Source organism: Apis laboriosa, unplaced genomic scaffold (assembly GCF_014066325.1).
Source record: "Apis laboriosa isolate Shangri-la unplaced genomic scaffold, ASM1406632v1 scaffold43_cov150, whole genome shotgun sequence".
NCBI classification, from domain to species: Eukaryota; Metazoa; Arthropoda; class Insecta; order Hymenoptera; family Apidae; genus Apis; species Apis laboriosa.
This window is the reverse complement of record NW_025223292.1, coordinates 978,620-990,934: the sequence shown is the minus strand read 5'-3', so window position 1 is coordinate 990,934 and position 12,315 is coordinate 978,620. Positions and strand designations below refer to the sequence as shown.

Genomic DNA, 12,315 nt, shown 5'->3' with positions numbered 1-12,315 from the left:
TGTTCTGAAACCGAAGAGGTTAGGAACAATCAACCGGAAACGCCTCGCACCCGGTGTTGAGCGCGGTGTTTCTTCGCGCGCCAGGTCGGCGTGGACGTTGTCCTAAGCGTGCCGAATCCCTTTTTCCGAGTTGGAGCGTGTATCGTTTTATGCAATTGTACAATGCGCCGCGCCGCCCACGCGTCGACATTTAGTAACCGCGTTTAATCTCCGTGTACATGACGTAAAGTCCCTTTGTTCCGTATACGATACACCAAGCGAGTGGGACGTCAAAATTTCTCCTCTCATTGTTTTCAACTCTGGCTAACTCCGGGCCGGACGATCCTGGGTTAACGAGCCGCGGTAGCGAACATCGTTGATCGTTATCGTTATAGGGATGAAATTTTAACGAAGGAGGGAGGAATTTAGAAGGATAACTTGGGATTAAGATTCCGGAGAAGATTTCTCGGGACAGAGTTGTTTGAGTTTTATTTTTAGGATGGATATTTGTAGAATAGAAAATGAGTAAAATGGTTAGTAATAAATAAATAGTAATGGAGTATCTGATAGTAGAATTGATAAAAATTTTGAGAATTTAGTAGTATAGTAATAATATCTAGTAATAATAATAGTAGTAGAAGAAGGATTAAAAATTGGGTTTTTGAGTAAAGATAGTTACGATTTGTAAAAGGAATTATAAAAACTATAACTTAAGAAAAAGTGGAATAGGAGAAAAGAACGAAAGTTATTAATAGAACGATATATAATTGTCCATTTCCATTTCTCCCTATCTAGGAACATGCATTACTCGCGAGTAAGTACCAACTTACGTAGGCTATATTTTATTGTCCCCAGTATACGAGAATGTCGGCCAAGTTATCGGTTGATTTTTACTTTTTATTCAACTCTCTCGTCTCGGATCGCGTTAATTAATTACACGATTGGATACATATCTTTTTCGATATTGCGATTTATTCATGTGTAGATTGGATTGTCTATCAGAAACGTTCAAAAGGATTATCTTAAAGATGGATTAGTGAATTAAGATTATTAAATTTTCATGTAAGTTATAAAATTAAAATTGAAGAGCCAATAAAAATAATAATCCTTGTCTAAGTTTCACTTGTGAAATCTGCAACTTTTATTTTTTTGATTTTAAATCAATCAGTTAATACGTGATAAGTAATAATACGTGAGAGATTATGATTAATTTTGTTGCGTGCAGCAGTTTTTCTTTTTTTCTTTTTCTTTTTTTTTTTTTTTTTAATTAATATATATTTGGAATCTTTAAGAAGCCACTCAGCTCGTTAGTTAGGTTTGCTTAGGTCAAACATAGAAGTACTCGATATTAGAAAGCTAGGTCGATATTACTGTACTTCCACTTCGCTCAAGTGTATAATCCTTCGATGATTTTCTATTTACAATTAACTTTATAGTTAATGATTTTCTATTTACGAAATTTCTCGCGATTAGTAACTAAAATCTACAAAAGGATACTTATAATTGGAAAAGTATCAATATTCTGTGTATCAAGTAATTCTCGTTATTTGCATAAACATTAAACGATCTCGAGTTCGTCGCAAATCATTTAATTGTCACTCGAGTATGATTTTTAAATTATCACCAATCATCTACCAGAACAATTCAAATTTAATAATTCAATTTCTCATTCAAATCATTCGATCAACTTCGAAGGGGGAAAAAAAATAAATCGAAGAATCTCATTATTCTTCCATCTCGATCATTAAATATTTCTAAATCAACAGGAACACAGAAACTCAATTATTTCCTCTAATGATTCAAACATCGAGGAATCTCGATTATTCCAATTCTCTTCGATTACCAGTAACCACACCTGTAATCAATTAACTAAAATTCCAAAAACACCTCGACTCCTATTTCCATATGAAAAGCGCCCGACGATCATTCCATTCCATCGATCGATATTCATCGATATCCACCAAGGTTCCAAGGAAACCGTTCGAATCGATCTTCCGACACAAAGAAAAAAAAAAGAAAAAGAAAAAGAAATCCCTTCCCTTCCCATAATCGAATTACGTGGAAAATCTTCGATCGGTGTTTTTCCGATCGATAGAATCATCCAGTTCCATTGTGTTACGCGCTCGTTTATCGCTCTAAAGATCTAAAGAGAATTTAAAACGTTTCTATACATATAAATTCCGCGAAAAATCACGTTCCGCGCGCGGTTTCCGTGCCGTTCTTTTCCAATTAACGAGTCGTCCGATCGAGGTGACGCGCGATCGACGTCAAATTTCGCCCACCTCTTCGCCCGTTCCAGCTAAAGTGGAAATCAATCGGTGGAAATCGGCTCTCGAATCGGCTCGAAGTTGCGCAATCCGATTGCTCGTCGATCTCTAGAACCGGAACCGATCGATAGAGGGATATTTTTTTCACGGTCGTTCGTTTCCATTTATTTCTTCGTGTTTAACGAACGTTGAAGGTTGGTCGTAGAATTTGACGGGCCTCGCCCTTTCGATGGAACGGATGGAGTGAATCGTTTGAGGATGATTATTGGTTTAGGTGAACCAATTTTAATCACTTCTTTTGTCAGATTTTTGTCGCAAATGTATTGGTTTTGTTGAAATCGATTGAGATGTTGGAGGATGGATATAGTGTGCAAAGTTTTATAAGATTAATTAGAGATCGATGGATTTTTAATAGATGATTTTCAATTATCGTTTCTAGTTTGAAATTCAGAATGAATTGTAATCTTCTCATTCTCGTGATAATCCAAATAATATTTGAAGTTTCTGCATCTTGTATTTCATTTATTATCGTATTATTTAACGAAACAAAGCGATAATCACGAACGTGTCGATTCCAGCTTTTTTCCTGCTACATTTTCGTCGTTGCATATTTTAAAAATGGGACGAATATTGTTTGGATACTGCGATCGCATTTGATACCGTTGACGCATTTAGATGAGTCGTTTAATCGAGGACACAAAAATTCACGAATGCGATGAATAATATAATGGCAAGAATTTGTAACGATTTCCGATATAATTCTTAATTTCTTTTTTTTTAGAAATGGAGATTTATATCCGTTTGAATTAATTGGATCGTTTGATATTGAAATTATTGTAACAACGATTAATCGAAACTTCGTGTACGATCAAAGAAAGGATTGTATACAAAATTAAAAAAAAAAAATATAAATCATTTTCTAGCATCCGGTGAATTTCGAGCATTTGGAAGATTATTCGACAGAATTAACAACTCTGTTTCGATTCCAAAACGCGCGATAGCGTTTTTTCTGAATTTGCTTCGCGAAAGATAGCGTGATCAGGGTTTTAATGATTCAGCATCGTGTTGCGTTACGAGGGACAGTGGGCTGAAGTGGATCGCTTTTACACCTCGAATGTTTATTTATACGTAAATATAATATTACGTTCCTACGTATTTTTCCTACGTATATCGACGAAATGAATGTATCGATAATTCGATCGATCTCGATATAATTTCAAAAAAAGAAAATAGAAAATATAGAATAAATAAAATACACCCAAAATTATCCTCGAAATTTTGCTCGAACAAACTCGGACTTTAATTAATAACTCTCTTTAAAAAAAAAAAAACAAATTCGAGATACTCGTCAACCGGAAGTGTCGCCTTAGCGTGTTAATGGTCAAGGTTACATGGCGAGATATCTAGGAGGATATTTCGAATTTTTCTTCTCCAACTCGATTGTGCAATTGCGCGGATTGCCTCACGCACAACGCGCATCTTTTTCTACGCCTCATTTATCGCTCGAACGCGCGTGAAAAAAAGAAAGAAAGAAAGAAAGAAAGAAAAGGTCAAAAAGAAAAAATACTCGATCGGGCGATTAATTTCAATTTCACAGCAGAAGTGTAAGGTTATCGCGCGAAATTCTCGTTTAAATTTGTAACCGCGATATATCTTTGAATCCTGATAAGACAACAGGGGGATCTATCGTTCGTCGTGTTCAACGATTCGATATATCGGCTTATCTCGAACACGATGAGCTCGAGATCGAAATTAATACCGTGGCGGCGAAGGGGGAACTCAACGGCTCTTTTGCGATATTTAATGTGATTCTCTCGACGCTGCTCGCCCCGTAACGTGTCTTTATCGATCGATGAAATTTGCAGTGAAGTTTTAAGATTTTTAACGATATTTTGGAACGTGATTCTTTTTTTTTTTTAAATAAAATTCTCTAATTTTTGTAAAATTGTTATATTGTTATTTGTACATCGGAGTGTAAAGAGTTTGCTTGAAGAAAAAAGTAATAACGGAATTGATAATGTGTTAATTCTGGAAATAATGAAATTAGTTATAATTAGATCGAGCACGTTATAAATTTAGATAAGAAACATATCGAATGGGTTGAATTACTAATTGAAGTATTATTTTTCTTACAGTGATTTCACACTCGGAGAGATCATCGAGGAAGGAGAGTGATTCTAAGAAGACGAAATCATTTTCTCGGAAACCTGACTTGGAGTACGTCCAATTGATGAAACTGGCCGAGAATCAGTACGAGGATCCACGTAAGTTTAATAATCATTGATTATCGTCTCGTTATATTCGATAATCGATCGTGTTGAGTCGTCTCCACTTAACATCTCAACGATCGTTATCTAAAGTGAAGTATTAACTGTAATAACGATATCTCTCATATTTTCATCGTAACATCGATCATTTAACGATTATCAGCCATATTCATCTGTGTAAAGCGAAAAAGATACGTGCTAGAGATAAATTAAAATTAATCGTTCGAAACTTCAAGATGCTAGTGTCATGTAAAAATTTAAATAAATTACTTTAAATTAATAAATTAGATTATAGATGTAGCAAATTATTTCGAATCTAACGCGTAACAACCAGAGATCAAATACGAAATCGAATCAAGATCGTAAACATCCGATGTAATTATAATAAAATATTCGATTCTTGCAGAAAAGCAAGCAGAATCGCAAACGCATTACCATAAACACATAATTTAATTGATGCAAATTGACAAAGTATCGACCAATATAAATTATTACATCCCTGACACCATTATAATCATTATAATCTCAAAAGAAGGGATTAATAATCCATAATCGAACGCAACTCGAGAAGGAAATTTTCGAGAGGGAGAGGAGTGTCGGCTGTTTTCAAGGGTTTCACGGCAACCAAGTTAAATCTTGGGACGCCAACCGTTTGAAATGTGGGTCAAACGTCATGAATAAATTCTCCTCCCCTCCCTCTCTTGAACCGAGATACGAATCTAATCCCGGAAGTTTCGGCCCGTGAAATTATTTCCTTACGGATCGCGTGCTGGCCACCGTTACGACGATTCTCGATAAATATTCCCGCCATTTTTCAAACGATTTCGAGATCACGATTAATTGCGAGAGATGATCCCGCTCGGTTAGAGAGGGATCGTGTTACCGATCGGGGAAAATTTCAATCGCCTCGCCGTGGGGATCCCCCGTTTCACTATTGGGATTGGAAATTAAGAGGACGAGGAAATGTTTGAATCATCTTTGATGAGAAGAGTCTTCTTGAAATGAAGAAAAAATGAAAGGAACGAATGAATATTTTTCTCTCGTTTTAAAAAGAAAACTTTAAACTTACGATCGTGTTTAATCCTTTAAACGGATACAAAAGGGTGTGTATAAGAAAAATTTCCAATCCCTTCCTTAAATATATCGTGCATGGATGGAATCGAATCTTGAAACAAAATAACGTTAAATATTCGACGCGATCGCACGATCGTCGCATCGAAACGCTTCCAAGAACCGCGGTCGCAGATGTCCTTTTATAAATAATCTGGTTCCGGTCGCATCGTCTGCTTTCTTTCTTTTTTCTTTTTTTTTTTTCTTTCTCTTTTTTTTATCTGCTCGTCGGTGCGTGCCGCGTCTCGCACAATCGAGAGCTTAACGAGGCGAACGTGATCCTGATAAAGGTGGTGTATAGAACGCCACGGCCAAACGCCGATACGCTTCAAGGATCGCGCGGCCACGTTCCGATCGTCGAACGCATCGCGATCTATAATTGCGCTAATTATCGAATCGTCTCTCGTCCTTCCGCGCGTCTCGCCTCCCTTCGATGATCCAACACCCGATGGATTTCGATCAACAATCGAACAATCGAAGAGATTGTTACGCGACACGTATTTGGGAAATATATTTCGCCGTTGCTCGATCGATCGCGTCGAAATTAACTCACGTGCAATGATGACGATTAACGGGACGGGTGATAAGATTTAAGAGAGAGAGAAAGAGAGAAAGAGATATTTAGTGGACAGATAATTGGAAATGTTTTTCTTTCTTTTTTCTTTTTTCAAAATATGATTAATCTTTTGAATTGGATCGAGCAATTTTGAGGAGGAGGAATATAAGTATAATTACTTTTCCTTTTTTCAATATGATATTGATGCTTCTTAGAGTCGAAATTCTTTTTTAAACGAAAATTGCAATTTTTGTTTCATTGAATAAAAAATAATCGTATATAAGTAACTGTATTTTTATTTTAAAGCCTCGTTCTTCCAAAATTCTTTTTTAATTACAATTTTTGTTTCATTGAACTAACATTGATAGATAGATGTATTTGAATTCATTTGAATTCATTTCAAGTAACTGTATTTTTATTTTAAAGCCTCCTCCTTCCAAAAGTCGAAATTCTTTTTTAAGCAAAAATTACGATTTTTGTTTCATCGAATAAAAAATAATCGTATACTATCGTTTATACTTGCGAAGATTTAAGGATCAATCGATTAACATTGATAGATAGATGTACATTTGAATTCATTTCAAGTAACGTCCTTGCAAAAATCGAAATTCTTTTTTAACGTTGAGCAAAAATAGATAGATATATATTTCAATTCATTTCAACTATTTTTATTTTAAAGCCTCGTCCTTCCACAATTAAAATTTTCTTCGATCGCCATGGAAACTTCATCCTCCGCAAAAGAGAGGAGAGAGGTAAACGAAGATTTAAACGTGATTTATTCCCTTCCCGACCTGTGAAAGAAATAATCGGCGCGAATTAATAGTCACGCGACCTGTGAACAGTTAATGAAACAGTAGGTTTTACGGTAAAACACGTTTTGCGAGGGGGGTTGGGAAACGAGATGGAAAACTCGGCTCGACTTGCGTGGAGGCGCGACACGCGCGTTTTGTCACGCACCGGACGCTCGCTCTGCCAACTTCGACTGTCAACGATTACCGGCGACAAATGAACTAGTTAGCCGGCCAGCACGCACCTCGTATCTTTAAGTATTCGAAGGAGCGGTTGAACGGTGTCCAGTTATATTATGGAGAGGATAGGATGGGATAATTATTAGGATTCATGAAACGGCAACGGGAAGGGATGGAACGAGTATTGGACTATTATAATGATTGATCACGAGAATTTGTAACGGTGTTTTTTCCGAGATATTCGTTGAAGTGAAATTTTATTTTTTATTTTGCGTATAACGTCTTCATTGAAAATCGTACGATTATAATACAAGAGATAAAGAGACTATTTGCAAAATAGTAAAAATATAAAAATACGTAAATACGTCCATCCATTTTTCTCGATTCGATTCGCACGGTGCGTTTTTTTTAAATTTATTAAATTTATTAAATCACCAACATCGATCGATACTCGCGCGATCTCGTCACGTTCGATTAGTTTAGAGTTAATCCGATTGTTGGAAAAATTATCTCGTCTCGCTCGTTATTACGCTATGCTAATGCATTCATTCGCGATATTAGAAAAAGAAGAGTATAAAATTTTTTTAATAGATTGGCCGTTTTAAGTAAAAAAAGAAATAAAAAGAGCTTGTTATAATAATAACGTAAGAATGTAATTGATTAATAAAAAAAACTTACGTATTACAAATTAATTGTAATCGTATATTTCATAAAAAAAATATATTGGGTATAAAAATATCGATAATTTGCAATTTAAAATAGCGAGGAAATAAAATACGTACGACACGTACGAGAGTATATACGAAAGTGTTATATATCTCCGTCTCCGAATGAATAATAAATACGATTCAATGGAATTTATGAAATGTTTCCAAACAATACGCACGATTCTGTGAAATTTCCAAATGTTTTCGTTTCGTACGAAATTCTTAGAAATTTTCTAATGTTTCCATTCCTTTTGTTTACAGCGAACGAATTCTCGGCGAAACGACGCCACAGCGGGCACTTTCGACCGGCGACAGCCGAAGTTTGGGATTCTCGTCCTCAGTACGAGTTCACCGCTTTCGGGAGACGGTTTCGTTTGCTGTTGGCTCACGACACGAGCTTCGTCTCGCCCAATATTAAGGTAAAAATATAAAAATACGTAAATACGTCCATCCATTTTTCTCGATTCGATTCGCACGGTGCGTTTTTTTTAATTTATTAAATTTGTTAAATCGCCAACGCTCGATAATCGCGCGATCTCGCCACGTTCGATTAGTTTAGGGTTAATCCGATTGTCGGAAAAATTATCTCGTCTCGCTCGTTATTACGCTATGCTAATGCATTCATTCGCGATATTATCGAGTGTGCTTCTGTGGAGAAGCTTGCATAATTTTTCTCCTTCCCACGTCGTAAAACGACGAGGCGTTAAAAATTGCCTCGAGCTTCGTTCTTGAATTATTTATTTCGAAATTTTTTAGATACGCGAATGTTCGATCGTTGAAAATAAATAGTAGAGATAGAGTAGGAATTTTCGAAAATTTTTTTCTCTTTTTGCTTCTGGATCTATCTTATTGATTGAGAAAATAAACGAATTTGTAAAAGTTTTTTTTTTTTTTTTTACGTAGAAAAAATTTCTCGATGTAAGATACATCTTAATCTAATTGTAGTAGAATATTTCTCGAATATCAAGATTATTTTATTATATATATGCATACGTTTTAAATAATAATAAAATTGGGATTAAATATCATTAAATATCAAGAGACTCGTCATATTGCGTAGAATTTTTTCGTTTATTTTTGAATTCTTTGTATCTTCAAACGAAAATTCTCGATCGAGATTTCTACTTTGTTGTATATTATCGTAATAATTTACGACGATAACAAAATATGCGACAAATTTTTGTAGTAGAATATTTTTCGAATATCAAGATTATTTTATTATATATATGCATACGTTTTAAATAATAATAAAATTGGGATTAAATATCATTAAATAGAGACTCGTCATATTGCGTAAAATTTTTTCGTTTATTTTTGAATTTACGACGATAACGAAATATGCGACTAATTTTTGGCTTTTACTGTTTGAATAGATCACACGCATCACCGAGAATACCAGCAGAAGGGAAAATCCAGGCCCTGAACTTGGTTGCTTCTACAGCGGAACCGTGGACGGTGATCCACAATCCGCTGTCACTGTCAATCTTTGCCATGGAATGGTGAGTCGGACAATCTTAATCTCTTAATCATTTTGCCTGTAGAATCATTTTAATAACTTCGTAATTAATGACCAAATCCGGGAATATTCCTTGCATCGGAAAAATGTGAAAAATTTTCAAAGTAGAATATCGACTAAAATATTCAATGAAACTATTTTTTTCTTAAATTATTTAAAATTTATTCTACTTTGACTCACATTTTTTCCCTCTTTCTTTATAATTCGGAATACAAGAAATAAAACGTGAATAATATATAATGTTACAAATAAAAAAAAATTCTTTTCCCTTATATCTTTTTACAAACACGAGTTAAAAATTTCAGTTATTAAATTATATCTCAATTTCTCAAATCGGATTTCTCAAATCCGAGACACGACCACGTTAAAAATTTAAATATTTGTTAATTATATATAACTTAGAAGCATTAATTACGAAGGTATCGAAGAAGTGGTTTCAGTTACTTACATGCTTAACCCCAAGTGATAGATTATTTACGTTATTTAATTTCGTAAATGATCTCGCGTTGGAAACGGGCTCAACAATTTTAAACACTCGAATAGTTATACACTGAACGCGCCAAATATTTTCGCGCAATTTGCATTTCTTTCTTGGTAAAAAGCGATTTCTAAGCGGGATCTGCGTCCCTAGAGAGGTCACTTGGACGATGACTTCTAACCGGGATGCAGAAGATTATTTTTAGATGATGGGTGTGTACGGTGTTTGGATGCCTTGCTGGAGATTTTTAGATTGTTCGATTATTTTTCCCCCCTCTCCCCCTTTTTTTCCTCTCTCGAGATTTTCCATTGATCTTTTAACAAATTTTATTTCAAGGGAGATAAATTAACCCCTTAAAATTTAAAACCCGTCTTTGTATCCGTCTCGATTATTCGATTATCAAAATTTTTAAATAACTTTTTTTGTATTTCTAATTTAATTATTCCCTTGATAATGATTCCCTTAGATTATTCGACTATAATATTCGATTTTCAATTTTCAATTTTTAATCGAAAAATTCGAGATCCGGTTTCAAATAATATTTTAATTCCCTCCACGTTGCGTATATATATATATATATATATAAAATAAACTTAACGCAATAATACGTAACATCCGCGCAATTTGTTACACAAAGTTAGCGAATAACGAAAGTTAAAATTTATTTTATCTTTACTCTAAATCTACTTGTCAGCTCGCGAACAAGAATATATTTGCACAAATATTTACGCGCTATGTATTTATCTAATATATCCGTACCGTGTAATCATATCAACTTTCGATATTTCGCAACAAAAATATAATTATATACATTTTATATATATATATATACATACATCTTATTCGAATTCAGATAAACAGAATAAAAAGATTTCGATTATCCGCACTGTTGATCGCACGAGCGTGTTGCTACTATCAATTATTCTCATCCGAGCGTGTAATCGGGCATTCTTGAGTTTCGAAAGGGTTCCCAACTGATATTAACTGATTTATCGGGTCCGTTTGTAATTGATAGCCGATGGTTTAGTCCGTTTAGAGAGGCTCGGATGATTTAGTAGGCCGAATTTCGACTCGTTGGATCGTTTATACGAAGAGAATATGGGAATGCTATTAATTCTTGCGTGGAAAGATTATTCTGGTTACTCAATTTCTTGGATCATTTGGATGGTTGGGCATGGTCAGTGATTTTCGTTTCGATTATCATCCCTCTCCAACCGGTGTTCCATTAAATTCTTGCTTTGTTAAATTTTTTTCCACGATTTTATTCGCGAATTCGAGAAAGAAGTTTGTTGATTAATCGAGGTGTTGAGAGATTTAATTATCGATCATTTTCATACATTTATACATAGATTTAATTTTTTTATATGATAGGAAACAAAAATATAATACATTTAAGTCGAGTTGGAGTGGAGGTTAATATTTGGAACGAGATCAAGAGATAATAATTGGAAAGTAAATCGGGCAGGAAAATTTTTTTAACTCGATAAGAATGCACAGAACTCGGCTGTTGCCAGACACAGTTGGTGTGCGCGCTTTCACGACCGCATTCTGTGTGCATTTGATAGGCGCATAGGTCCAGATTGGACATTTGCCATGGTAACGTTAGAACGAGTTTCCGGATAATCTTGGCAAACGCGTGGCCAAGTATCGTTTGACCGAGTTCGCGAGTGAATCTTGTCACTTCTTTGCCGATCGATCTCTCGCGAGATAATCGAAATTGTCTCCTGTGACAGGTCGAGGATAGATTTTTCTCTTTTCTTTTTTTTTTTTTTGGAGCTTGGCAGGATCTTGTTGCCCTTGAGAAGCTTGAAATACTCGGATGATCGATTTGTGGACCAAGGGTTAGATTATTATTTGCATTAGAATGAATTGTGAAGAAAATTACAATATTTTATTGATTTAATTTTACTAGAGGAAGGGATCGATGATTTAGATAGGCTTTTAATTTAATAAAATTAGACAGGTAAAATTATAAGAGTTTGATTTAATCGATTAACAATTTAATTTTGTGATTGAGAGAGAAATGTTTTTTTTTTAACGTGATTTTCGTGATATTCTTCTACGTTATATTTTATTAGAAATAGGTTGAAGCGATAAAGGTTAAAAAAAATGTTGTATTTTTTAATAGAATTATTAACTTTTCCCCAGTTTCGTTGTTCAATGTAAAAAATTCTAAAATAAATAGCTATTTTGTATTTCCGTCGTCATCAATGGAAATCATCAATGACACGCAATAATACGAGTTATATTATCTTCCTATGTATCGATCTATCGAACAGCGAATAGATTAAACGAGCCGACGTAAATTTGCCTCCATTAGTTACGAGAGTTCCACATGTGGATGTTTACACGTACACGAGGCCGATTTTCTGTCGTTTCTGCGAATGTAGATGCATAGAAGTGAACGTGATTAATTAAAAAACACCGTTGGCGAGCTAGCTCGGTCGTTTATTAAACAGGAAACAGC

General features: G+C 34.8%; 1 protein-coding gene across 4 annotated transcripts in view; it reads left to right on the top strand.

The window, feature by feature from the left end:
- The window catches only part of LOC122716258 (A disintegrin and metalloproteinase with thrombospondin motifs 9-like), a 125,037-nt gene that overhangs the window by 36,479 nt on the left and 76,243 nt on the right, over positions 1–12,315 (top strand). For all 4 annotated transcript variants that reach the window (XM_043939164.1, XM_043939162.1, XM_043939160.1 and 1 more), the window contains exons 3-5: positions 4,382–4,510; positions 8,116–8,273; positions 9,228–9,353. In XM_043939164.1, coding sequence (XP_043795099.1) covers positions 4,382–4,510; positions 8,116–8,273; positions 9,228–9,353 — 413 coding nt within the window. The remainder of the gene's footprint in view (positions 1–4,381; positions 4,511–8,115; positions 8,274–9,227; positions 9,354–12,315) is intronic.